This window comes from Hyperolius riggenbachi, chromosome 12 (genome assembly GCF_040937935.1).
Source record: "Hyperolius riggenbachi isolate aHypRig1 chromosome 12, aHypRig1.pri, whole genome shotgun sequence".
Taxonomy (NCBI): Eukaryota; Metazoa; Chordata; class Amphibia; order Anura; family Hyperoliidae; genus Hyperolius; species Hyperolius riggenbachi.
In genome coordinates, this window is record NC_090657.1 from 97,879,072 (window position 1) to 97,892,372 (window position 13,301).

The 13,301-nt window shown below is 44.4% G+C and overlaps 2 protein-coding genes across 15 annotated transcripts in view; one reads left to right on the forward strand and one right to left on the reverse strand.

Annotated features, from left to right (window-relative positions):
- PLXDC1 (plexin domain containing 1) overlaps positions 1 to 9,079 on the forward strand; it is a 101,823-nt gene extending 92,744 nt beyond the window's left edge. For all 5 annotated transcript variants that reach the window (XM_068262732.1, XM_068262733.1, XM_068262734.1 and 2 more), the window contains one exon: positions 883 to 9,079. In XM_068262732.1, coding sequence (XP_068118833.1) covers positions 883 to 1,002 — 120 coding nt within the window. In that variant the 3' untranslated portion in view covers positions 1,003 to 9,079. The remainder of the gene's footprint in view (positions 1 to 882) is intronic.
- The window catches only part of LOC137541444 (dickkopf-related protein 3-like), a 219,941-nt gene that overhangs the window by 122,640 nt on the left and 84,000 nt on the right, over positions 1 to 13,301 (reverse strand). The gene's annotated exons all lie outside the window — the stretch shown is intronic.

Below are 13,301 nucleotides of genomic sequence, written 5' to 3' on the forward strand. Positions count from 1 at the left end.
GAGGCTGGGCTGTATAGGCAGATCCAGCCTCTGTATGCAGATAATATTCTTCAAACCCACCTCGGGTTCTCTTTAAGGTCATGCCACAACATCTCAATAGGATTCAGGTCAGGGCTTTGACTAGGCCACTCCAAAGTCTTCATTTTGTTTTTCTTCAGCCATTCAGAGGTGGATTTGCGGCTTAAAGAGAACCTGTACTGAGTAAAATTATTTAAAATAAACACATGAGGTAACTTCAAATGAACATTAAATAGTTACCTTGCCATCAGTTCCTCTCAGAAGCTCACAATTTTCTTCTGACAATGATCCCTTCCAGTTCTGACAACATTTTGTCAGAACTGAAATATATCAGTTGCTGTCAGTTATAGCTGAGTGGACAACTGATATGCCCGGTAATGTCCATGTTTCCCTATGGCTCAAGTGGATGATGTTACAGTTTAACAGTGTGCTGACCAGAAAGCTGTTATGGGGTAATGGCCTTTTTCAAAATGGAGGATGGAGAAATCCATTGATCACAGTGGACAAACAGGACGCGGGAGAGGAGAAAGGGATTGAGAAGTAGACTACACATGAGGTAAGTATGACTTGTGTATGCTTATTTTGACTTTTCATTTTCAGTTCAGATTTTCTTTAACGAAGGACCGCAGGAGGACGGCGAGGGACGCATCCGTGTTTCTTGGGCTGGAGGAAGACCCGGGTAAGTAAAAAACAGCCTTTTTATTCATCTCTGGGTCACTTTAAGCATCTTCTTATTTATTAGTATTTTGTACATATTCACTACTGCATAAATCATATCTGATTAAGCAATTCATGTGAAACAAATGATGACCCTAATCCACTGCATGCAATGAATAAAGTATTTGTATGACCTTTTCCTTGCAGTATCGTCCTCATCAGTGGGCAGCTATGAAATTCAACAACCACGGTAGCCCAGGTGTGTATACTGTGGTGGACCCTACACCTCGACTGGAAAGAGAAGGCTTCATGAGAACAGAGCAATAAGAACCTCTGAAATTTGTGCAGGTGGGGAATATGGAAAGGCTGGATCCTAACTATTCTCACTGTATTTAATCTGGATAAGAACCCCATCCAACAAACAAAAAAGCATCTTTACCTGCAGGCCACCTGCAGTATGCTGAACCTCTGCTCTCACACTGCCTGAGCTGCATCAGTCTCTGCAGAGATCCCAGAACTATTTCTGTAAGAAATCTATGAATCAAAGTCTGTATCTTTGCTTTCCAAAAGAAGAAGCTGTTTGGAACCTGTAGAGCTCAGAAACCACCAATTACAATTCTGTATCAAACTGCAGCGTGAATAGAGCTACTTATAAAAGTCAAAACACAAGAAAATCCACACCACAGGTAGAACTTTCTATCCAAGCACAATACAGAAATAGAAACCTGCATAACTATATGTTTCAACAAAGATAAATCAACTGTATAGCAGCAAAAATCGTAAACTATATTGAGTTTTGTAAATATAAAAAACGTTAATAGAAATTTATTGCACAGCATGAAAACTTGACTGCACAAAATCTCAAACCTGCCATATGACTGCAAGATATTGAACATCTTCACATAAAATGTGTACTTATACAATACTCAATAATGCAACATACTTTCATCATTGATCCCCCCCCCTTACGAGAAGATACAGACATTTTTAACCCCAGCATGTACAGAATAAATAGTTATGCTGTTCTTATACTCATAGTGAACTAGCTACATTGTATGCTGCTCTCTGTATGCACAATGTGTTCTCATTGCATTGATGGTAGGGACATGTCTTTCTACACTGCTTATAACTCCACTGATGTTATCAGCCCTAAGGTAAACAATGAAGTCTCATACTGATTTAAGGTCTTCCTGATCAGTGATAGATCCGTAACATTTCAGGTAACAAGCGTTGTACAAACATGCTTTCTCCCTACAGCCGTGCAATGTGTACTGCATAATAGAGAGAGGAGTAGGGACGGTGTGCAGTGCAAAATCATCCTGCAAAGTGGGAGCAATATATGATAATTCGCTAATTTGTCTCCTGACATTCAGTGATCTGGCGGGATGGATGACATCAAGGGTCAGCTGTACACTCTACATTGTCAGCCGACACCGAACTATCGTCTTAGCCGAGTTCTGCTAAATACCTACCTCCACGGCTTTGCGTGTGCCCCAATGATTGACATGCTCTCATTTGCAGACTATAAGAGCCTACCATCCAAATTACTACTCATTCCCACCACCTGCCCTAGCTCCCTCCATAGGCCCCAATGAGAGATGAACTGAGTGGCAGCATACTAGCTAAGCTCCACCCTCAGCATCCTGTTTGATGAGTGTAAGCTCAGCCATGATCAAAATTGAGGGGCTCACAGAATAGCAGAGGTATTAGATGTCACTATTAATCATATAAATGTAACTTTTATGACTACAGGGAAGAATTGGTTTAATAAAGAAAATAAACTGGGATGGGGCTTTAATAAGTACACTAACACTTTAAAGTAAACCTGAACTAAGAAAAAACAAAAGTGCAGTACACATCTGGCATGATAATTCTAGCTGTAATCTGGAATGAGGGAGGAGGTAATTTTAGGATAGAAACGTTCCACAGTGTAGGCACAAGAATAATATTTAGTCTTTTAGTAACCTAAAACTAAATATTTAAAATGTGCAATGGATCTCTATATCTCACCACTAAGTTAGTATATCTGCTGCAGCATCTCTATCTGAAGAAAGACATTTCCAGCAAATTGCATCATAAGACAAAGTCCACTGCCTCTATAATAGCGAACTACTAGTGTGCCAAATCCCTGGGAAGAAGCCAGTCATTCCAATTCGTACAGCTTTGCAGCTCAGCATCCAAAATTTCGGTATACCTTTACGTGGCTATCAAAGACAATAAAATAATTCTAAAGTGTTTTTAGATACCTATTTTAAAACAACTTCATGAAATATGGAACTGTACGTGTTTTCTGCTTCATTCATTCATTCAAGAAACCGGCGTTCCAATGTCTAAGAATTATCAAATCTTTATAAAGACAGCCCAAGACCTCAGCTTCTCACCTACACTGGCTGAACCTTTGGGCAATAACACTTCCCATGCAACAGAGAGTGCTATCAGACTTGCAGGCCCAACTCAACTGGAACATCTTAAGTTTACCCTTTTATTTATTTTGCAAATATCACTTCCTCCTACTAACTTTGCCTTGTAAGATAAACCATTTTAAAATCATATACAGTATACCTTAAGGCTCAGGAAGACTGCAGGAGTGACATGACCGCTGCTGCTTTGTAGGCACCTTCAACCTGACTATTTCAGAGCCATAGTGTATTCTAGGAGGGTGATATGGCAGACCTTCTGCTCACCACCCCTCTCCTATAGATCCTTGGGAAGGGGTAGTGAGATCTATGAGCTTGGGGTAACTGGCACTTCAGCCATGCTTTTTTCCCCAGAACATAGTATGGGACAGGAGTATCTGCTGTCATTACATACAGTACTTATTTTTACAATCAGTATGTATGTATCTGAACCATATTTGACCCTGGACAGGTATGTACATCAATCACACATCTTAAAGTGAACCTGAAGTGACGTGTCATATGATAAGATATCATGATGTGTATGCACAGTGGCTAGCACACAAATAACTAGGATGTGTTTCTTTTTGCGCCCTAAAAGAGTTAAACTTCAGGCACGCAAATGACAGTTTCTGTCTTGTCAGACCTTTGTCGGGTTATAGCGGACCCGTGTCGGATTATAGTGTAACCCTCACTGACAAGGCATTACAGGCATACAAAGCTTTCCTGCAAAGAAGAGCTTCTGAGAGCAGCAGATAGATTAAAAAAAAAAGGTTCATTCACCTATTTTAGCTCTGGGACAGTTAATAGACAGCTATTGAGCAGAGACAATAAAACATTAAATCTACTTTGAAAATGTTTAAACGCAATATAAAACCATGGGATATCCCAAAAAAAGTACATTTTTAGGAGTAGGAGGATAGCTACAACGTGTTTATCTCAAGTTTCTTTTCACCTCAGGTTCACTTTAACATCATTTGAGCAGGGAAAGAGCATATTTTCCATGACAAGGAAAACATGCTTGTTTTAGAAGTTACTTCCTACAGTATTATGCAAATTGAAGTACTGAGGCATACACACACTGATCAGTTTTTCTCATGTCTGAACAACTGTGGAAAGTGTTGTAATAATTAAAAGTCTTATTTCTTACAGGAGGAGTGAAATAATGAGCAGCAAAGTGTACCAATGAATATGAACATCCTTTTGTGCCAAGTTTTTTTTTCCGTTTAAACAAGATTACACATGATTGGATTAAGCAACTCTGCTCACACACTCTAACCCCCCCCCCCCCACGTGGCTACTTCCTGACTGCTGCCAAGTCTATAATGTGACCAGAGGGCAGAAAGTTCACCTAAGTAATTAGGGGATGCCATTGTGAGATACATCAGAGTAAACTGTTGAGATGGTAAAGATGTACAGTATTGCTTACAGTGTTTTAGTACACTACACTAGTGTACACGAGCCTGCGGAGTGGCGCCGAGGGCACAGCCTGGCTGCCACGGGCTGGAGGAAGGCCCAGGTAAATGGATTTGGATTTTTTTTTTAAGCGCTGCCTGAACCTTCCCTTTAAGGCTAACCTGTCCCTCGCCGTCTTCCCAAACTGTGCATGCGCAGTACGCGCCAACTAGCGGATTAACCGGCCAAATTGCAGAGGGCCCAGGTGGCCTGGGAAGACGGCGAGGGACTGGTCAGCCTGAAGGGGGCTAGAGGTATGTATATTTTTTTTATTTATTTAATCTCTGGTTTACTTTAAACTTAATGCAGACAAACTGAGAGTGGATCTGCTTTGCTGCCAAGTAATGACTACTGATGACAAAAACTTCAATCCCCACCACTGGGGTTTGGGAACTGCAGCCTAAATAGCTCTTACCTTGTGTGAAGTTTGGGTATATTAATTGATGATGGGGAATTAAACTTCAGAAATCAAATCTTGGCAGTTATGAAATATTCCTATATTTGCCTAAGGAATATTGCAAACTTCCAGAACATGGGCGTCCGCATGTTCTGGTGGAAAGTGGTGGTGGTGGGGGGGGGGGGGAGTAGTAGTGCGCAGCATTGAAAAATGGGCATGGCCATGGACCAGAATGTGGGTGTTGTCACGGGTAGAGCCAAATTTACATGAACTTAGCAATGGTGGGACATTAGACTAGGACTATGGTAGGTATTAATTTGTGAGCGCCTCTGACACAGGTGCACCGCAGTTTAGGTAGTGACAAGGAACCCCTAATTTAGGTCGTGACAGGTGCCCCACAGTTTAGGTAGTGACAGGGTCCCCCCATGTTTAGTGACAGGGCCCGCCCCCCCAGTTTAGGTGGTGAAAGGTGATCCCTGAATTTAGGTAGTAACACAGACCCCCCATGTTTAGTGACAGGGACTCCCCTAGTTTAGGTGGTGACAGGTGCACCCAATTTAGGTAGTGACAGGTGCCCCCCAGTTTAGGTAGTGACAAGGACCCTCCATATTTAGTGACAGGTGCCCCCAATCTTAGGTAGTGGCAGGGACCCCCCCCCCCCATGTTTAGTGAGAGGGGCCCCCACCCCACTCATCATGATAAAGACCTCATCAGCAGCCGTCTGTCCCCACTGCGTAACATGCCCCATTTTGCCCATATATGTGGACACCCATGCTCCAGAGGATCTTACAACCCCGGTTCATGCCTTCATTGCATCACTGCTGGAATTTTGCAATGCCCTCTATACACCCTTCCAAACAAGGACCTGCATTACCTGCAATTAGTAAAGAATTATGTTGCCAGATTGTAAACAAACCAAACCTGCCATTGCCAAATAATACCAATACTTTGTTCACTCCACTGACTAACCATTAAATGGAGAATCCTCTCTAAGATTGGCCATCTAAAATGTAAATCTCCACACAATTTAGGCCCTGAAAACATGATGAATTTATTGCAACTGCACCACCCCTTCTGAATCATTTCAACTTGTCATCCCCTAGAACCTTCTGTCATGCTGCCCCTTTCCTTCCCTAGAACTCCTTCTTCCTAATGTAATGCTATGTGTTTGTTCTCACTTGAGCTAGAGCTAGAGCTCATTACATTAGCTAGAGCTTTTTGAAATCACTGGCGCTTAAAAAGCACTGGTAGTGTGAACGACTGAATCCCAAGACTTCATTGCAAAGCAGTTCTAGAGTGTAAATTATTACAGATACCTATTTATGACAAGTAAATTGAGTAATTATTTCACGTGCATGGAATATTGCCACTTTTACAAATACGCAAGTTTTACTGTGTTCTAGTGCCAGGTAGATATTGTACTGGCAGTCCTGCTAATTAGTCATAATTCTGGCAGTAGTATGCTTAACTATTTACTGGCGATAAAAGCAATCAAGGAAGAACCTGTTTTATGGGGTATGAGGTCTGTCCACAAAACATCTTAAGCATCCAAAACACATTTTAATATCTTGCAAAAATAAATCCTACACCTAAACTGTTATAAAAAAAAGTGTGGAAGAATTCTGATCATGAAAGGCAAGTTTACAAGAATGAAATAAAAGTAGTGGGCATGCATTGGGCCATTCAGAGACCCTTTAGCAGCAAAAAGGATTGCTTGTTATGGTCAAAAGTGCCCTTTATCATATCCAAATTGTTGCAAAATCTCTGTGAGTTGAGGTCAATAGGGAAAGGTTGTAAAAGACCTTCCATGAACCACCTACTATTAAGCCTGCCGTACAATGTCAGATTGACAAGTACATGCCCAAAAGATAGATACCTCACTGATCGACATCTGATTCAAGAGGGATCTATTACTACCGCACACTGCAATTTTTTTAAAATTACATTCAGCATGAAATCTATAAAGAAAAACAAAATCTATAGGTCCACTGCTACTGCTGCTCCCCAGAGCTGGGGATTGGCCCCCCAGGTCTCCACCCAGCTAATACTGCCACCTCATATAACCCTGCCCACTTTTGAAACCACACCCCCAGCATAACAACGCAACTAATTACCGGTACCCTTTCTATAAATAATTTATTCCTCCCCGTTTACCTTTAGACATGTTTTTATTATCATTGCAGTACTAGGAGGAAAACTGCATAATGCAGAAAAGTATACCTATATATAGATATATATATATATCCTCAGCGGTATGGACGACTATACACGTCCATCACCGCCGGAGGTCGCCGCTCAGGCCCTGCTGGGCCGATTTGAGCGAAATAAAAAGCAGCACACGCAGCCGGCACTTTGCCAGCCGCGTGTGCTGCCTGATCGCCGCCGCTCTGCGACGATCCGCCGCGAGCAGCGGCGAAAGAGGGTCCCCCCAGCCGCCCGAGCCCTGCGCAGCCGGAACAAAAGTTCTGGCCAGCGCTAAGGGCTGGATCGGAGGCGGCTGACGTCAGGACGTCGGCTGACGTCCATGACGTCACTCAGATCGTCGCTATGGCGACGAGGAAAGCCAAACAAGGAAGGCTGCTCATTGCAGCCTTCCTTGTTTGTTCTGCTTGCCGGAGGCGATCGGAAGAACGCCTCCGGAGCACCCTCTAGTGGGCTTTCATGCAGCCAACTTTCTCAATAGAACGCCAGGGAGGTTAAAGGTCTTCGCTGTACACTATAGCAGCAACAAAATTTAAGTTTTATAATAATGGGATAAATAGCCACATTTAATTATTGTTTATTATTTATTTTTGAATTATTTTTTTTTTCCTCCTTGAAATGCTTAGGGATTAAAATAATTTCTGGGGGAAAAAGCACCCTAAGAAAGCATAGTTTGTCCTGAAAAAAATGATGTATGTATCACTATGGGGTCATATGTAGTGTTGAAGTTATTGCTGATTAACCTTTTCGGGACCACGTGCATTAGATTCTACGCCGCACTTGTGGCTGTTCTAGCCTGATGCGGCGTAGAATCTACGCCGGCCCGCAATTTCCGCTCCCGACGCGATCGTGCGCACCCTGAGGGGGAGATTAAGCTGTCATATGACAGCCGACATCTCCCCCGAGTGATCAGCAGCCATCGCGTATGGCTGCTGATCACTACGATCACCGTCGGATCACAGTGATCAGTTTGACAGCTGCGGCGGCAGGGGGGAAAAGAAGAGAATCCACTCACCTCCGTGCCGTTCCCGCGACAATCGGCACCCCCCTCCGCTCTGGCCGGCATCTCCGCTCCGTCTGACGTCAGCGCCGGGTCCCGGCTTGATGACGTCATCAAGCCGCGACCCAGAACTGATCGTCAGACAGAACGGAGATGCTGGCCGGAGAAGAGGGTCCCGTGCGGCTCATCGCTGGAGCCTGGAAGGTAAGTGAAGGCTGCTGGCAGAAGGGGGGGCCCAGGCCACCATGGGGGGACACAAATCCAGGCAGCCACAGACCGGATCCGGCCGCCTGACCCCCCCAAATGCACGCACCCCCTTCCCGCGCAAAATGCCTGGTCCTTAAGGGGGGGTAGGTGGCCGGTCCCGAAAAGGTTAACCTGGACATACAGTAGCTAAAATGTCAAAACTGCTCTAGTAGATAAGGGGAAAAAAGATCTGAGATGCAGTGGTTAACCTGTTCATCTACATAGGACCAAACTGTTTAGGGGCATACACTTTTATTATTTGTTACTGCTCTTTCCTTGCCTGAAGTGCACAGGATACCCAATTTAAAAAAGTGAAGCATAATGTGATTCCCTGTGAGAACTTTCTTAACAATGATGTCATATCCTAAAATCAGCATATGTGACAGATTCATGTGTTCCCTACTGCCTTTCACACCAAGGTGATGCAGGATTATCAGCTCAGCATGGAATTTCTACTAGATGATTCTCCATAAAAAACACACATCTGATTCATATCTGACATCACCCAAACAATTTGTGAGCATTGGCAAATGCAAAAAAAGTGGTGCGAGTCAAAGCAAACTTTTGAGTACAAATTACATCAACTTTTCCTTGTGCAACAGTTATCTATCTTGTGGTAGGAGGACTACATTTTGCATGCATGAAGTTAACAGTTTAACTGCTGGTCAGACTTACATAAAGCATGGCAAAGTTATCTTGTAATTAAAGTTTTGGAAGTTGAAAATTAGCTTTGAAATGTTGCGTTTTTTATTAAATGGACAGCTCAACGGACAATATAATTGCAGTTATATTTCAATGGCGCTCTCACACTGGCATGTTTGAGGTGCAGTGCAACGTATTCCTTCAGGATAATGCACTGCATGCAGTGCGTCACTGGGAGATGGCGGTGATTGTGATGCAACTTTCCATCATTGTTGTGATGCTATTTTTCTAAATGCACAATGCAACTGATACAGTTTGCAAGTAACCCAAGGCAGCATTCACACTTTGCTTTTTCTGAGCCTTTTTTGCATAGGAAAACACATTTGAAGTGAAAACAAATGTTTTTGAATGTGGTTTTTTTTCACTCAGAAAAAAAAATTGTCAGCAGTATAAGGCTCCCTGCACACTGCAAATCCGTTTTGCAATTCCGATTCCATTTCCAATTTGCAATTCCGATTTTCTCTGAATGCAATCAACAGAAAAGCGAAAGAAAAAACGCAGCTTGCAGTAACGATTAAAAATCGGAATCGGATGTAAAAATCGATTAAAAATCAGAATCGGAATCGCATGCAGTGCGCAGGAAGCCTAGCACAGTGTATTTTCTCTATCAATTACATTAAGACCCCTTTTACACTTTTAGGCCTCTTTTCCATGGACTGTTGTGTTGATAGGCAGTGAAATGCCTCTCCAACTCTCACAACTGCTCACTGCTGCCTGGTAACTGCTTGTTGCTGCCTGGTAACTGCTCACTGCTGCCTTGTAACTGCTCACTGCTGCTTGGTAACTGTGTGTTGAGCACACAGTTCAACAGTCCGTGGAAAAGAGGCCTCACACTTGTCGCATTGTGCTGGCCTCTCCTACAGCACCTCGTCACAATGACCATTAAAGCCAGTGGAACATGACACACGTTCTCTGATGCAATGTGATGGAAATGCTCCAGCTGACACAGAAGCTGCAGTGTATCACCACGCACAGCACCACAAGCAATTAAAGACAATGGTAATGGGCACATTTTGCTACATTTGCAGTGCAGGGCAGGGCATGGATGCAGATATTCAGATGACGTACTTTCTATCCAGCATTGTACATGTGATTGAAGGGTGCGACTTCTTAACCTCCTTGCCGGTCTAAAAAATCCGGCAAGGAGGCAGCGCCGCACTTTTTTTTAATTTTTTTTTTTTTAAATCATGTAGCGAGCCCGGGGCTCGCTACATGATAGCCGCTAAGCGGCGGCATCCCCCCACCCACTCCGATCGCCTTCGGCGATCAGAGTATGCAGGGAATCCCGTTGAGAACGGGATTTCCTGCAGGGCTTCCCCGGTCGCCATGGCGACCGGGCGGGATGACGTCACCGACGTCATAGACGTCGTGACGTCAGAGGGAACTCAGATCCTCAGATCCTCAGAGGCTGCGCAGGGGTCTGGGGCGGGGGGGGCGGCTCGGCGCGGCGGGTAGCGGCGAATCGGCGGCGAGCGGCGGCGATCGCGACCTACACGCAGCTAGCAAAGTGCTAGCTGCGTGTAGGGAAAAAAAATTATGCAAATCGGCCCAGCGGGGCCTGAGATATCCTCCTGCGCAGGTTACCCCGAGCTGAGCTCGGGATAACCGGCAAGGAGGTTAAAGGGGTTCTGTGGAGTGTAAAAAAAAAAAAAATAAATAAAACAGACACTTACCTGGGGCTTCTATCGGCCCCCCGTAGCTGTCATGTCCCACGCCGTCCTCCTATGATCATCCGTTCCCCGCCGCTGGTCCTGGTCTTAGGCCTGGTTCACATCTGCGTTTTTTTGCGGAGCATGCCGCCATCAGGATCAGGTAAAAACTGTCAGTTTTCTATTTGTTCCTATGTAGCTGCAAAGCCTTCAGTTTCTGTTCCGCTGAGTGAGACGGTCCAGAAAATTGGGTCCTGCTGCAATTTTTTCAGGGCTGTGGAGTCGGAACAAAAATCTTCCGACTCAGACACCTCAGTTTATGAAACCACGGCTCCGACTCCAACTCCGACTCCGGGTACCCAAAATGGCTCAGACTCCGACTCCTCGACTCCTTAGTCTAATACTTTACAGGGCTGTGGATTTTGTACAAAAATCATCCGACACCGACTCCTTACTTTATGAAATCATCGACTCCAAATCCGGGTGCCCAAAATCGCCCCGACTCCTACTCCTCGAACACAGAGCCGTATGGCTGATTCCGTTGCCAAACGCAGATGTGAACTGGGTGTAATTATTCCTCTAGCAAGACTGCGGCTGTGCGGTCGTTTCCGGGAGAAAACCTCGTACTGCTCCTGTGCAGTAAGCTCCCAGAGTGCGAGCGGGAGCACACACTATTCGTCTTGTTAAACAAATAATTGACCGGTGCCTGCGGCGGGGAACAGAGGATTGTAGGAGAACGGCGCGGGACATGACAGCTACAGTGGGATGCGAAAGTTTGGGCAACCTTGTCAATTTTCATGATTTTCCTGTATAAAACATTGGTTTTTACAGTACAAAAAAATGTGCAATAATTGTTAAAATAAAATTAGGCAGGTGCATAAATTTGGGCACTGTTGTCATTTTATTGATTCCAAAACCTTTAGAACTAATTATTGGAACTCAAATTGGCTTGGTAAGCTCAGTGACCCCTGACCTACATACACAGATGAATCCAATTATGAGAAAGAGTATTTAATGGGGTCAACTGTAAGTTTCCCTCCTCTTTTAACCTCCCTGGCGGTAAGCCCTATGCTCGTGCTAGCCGCCAGAGAGGATCACATGGCCCCCGGAGGATTTTATTTTAATAAAATGTGATTTATAGGCTTAAGCTAGCACTTGGCTAGCTAACCATGCCCCCCAAGTCCCTACGCTCTCCCCTGATCCCCCTCGATCGCCGCCGTTATACGTACCCCCCCCCCCCAGGGATCCCGCAATGGTGCAGCCTCCCAATCAGCTACAGGCTTCGCTATGGGGAGGATCGAGACGTCGATGACATCATGTCCGATCGTCGCCATAGCGACGAGTGAAGCTAAATGGTGAAGCTGCGGCGCTTGCGGGATTGCGGAGTGGTAAATACTGCCGGCAGTGATCAGGGGGATCAGAGCGGTGCCAGGGGACTTGTGGGATATTGTTAGCTAGTGAAGTGCTAGCTTAAGCATTTAAATTAAATTTTATAAAAAAAAAAAAAAGTCTCAAAACTTTCAAATAACCTGAAGACAAGTATTGTTCACCATCATGGTTTAGGGGAAGGATACAGAAAGCTGTCTCTGAGATTTCAGCTCTCTGTTTCCACAGTTAGGAATATATTCAGGAAATGGAAGACCACAGCCTCAGTTCAAGCTAAGGGTACGTACAGACATACGATAACGATCGTTCGTTCTGAACGACAAACGATGTTAAAGGAGGTATCGGCCGATGATCGTTTGAAGAAAGGCTACTTTGAACATCGTTCGTGTACGAACGATCTTGGAACGAGCGTTGCGTGCGCAACATGATGTATAAACTGATTTCAAACACAAGTGTCAAAAAGAACTGTTTGAGCATGTGCAAAGCTTTGAGAACGAACGATCAACGACCGATCGTTGTACAGACATTACTTTTTGAACGATGGTCGTTGGAAAAGATCTGGCAGAATGGATCGTTCTTTTCCAACGACATATCTCGTTGGTCGGTCGTTTTAATGATCGTTTGTGCACTTTTTACGAACGATCGTCGGGCAATGCCGTCGGTAACGATCGTTTCAAACGACTATAGTCGCATGTCTGTACGCACTCTAAGGCTCAAAGTGGCAGACCAAGAAAAATATCGGATAAACAGACGTGACGAATGGTGAGAACAGTCAGAGTCAACCCACAGACCAGCACCAAAGACCTACAACATCATCTTGGTACAGATGGAGTCACTGTGCATCGTTCAACCATCCGGCGCACTTAACACAAGGTAACACAATTAAAATTGAGTTTTTTGGGCATAACAAGGGGCATTATAGATGAAGGAAAAAGAACACAGCATGCCAAGAAAAACACCTGCTACCTACAGTAACATGTGGTGGTTCCATCATGCCGTGGGGCTGTTTGGCCAGTGCAGGGACTGGGAATCTTGTCAAAGTTGAGGGAGGCATGGATTCCACTCAGTATGGCCTAGTGCACATCAAAGACCGCTAGCAGATCCGCAAAACGCTAGCGGTTTTTGAAGCGGTTTTTCTTCTTATGAAGCGTTTTGCTAGAGTTTTGCGGTTTAGTGTAGCGTTTTTTACTTAA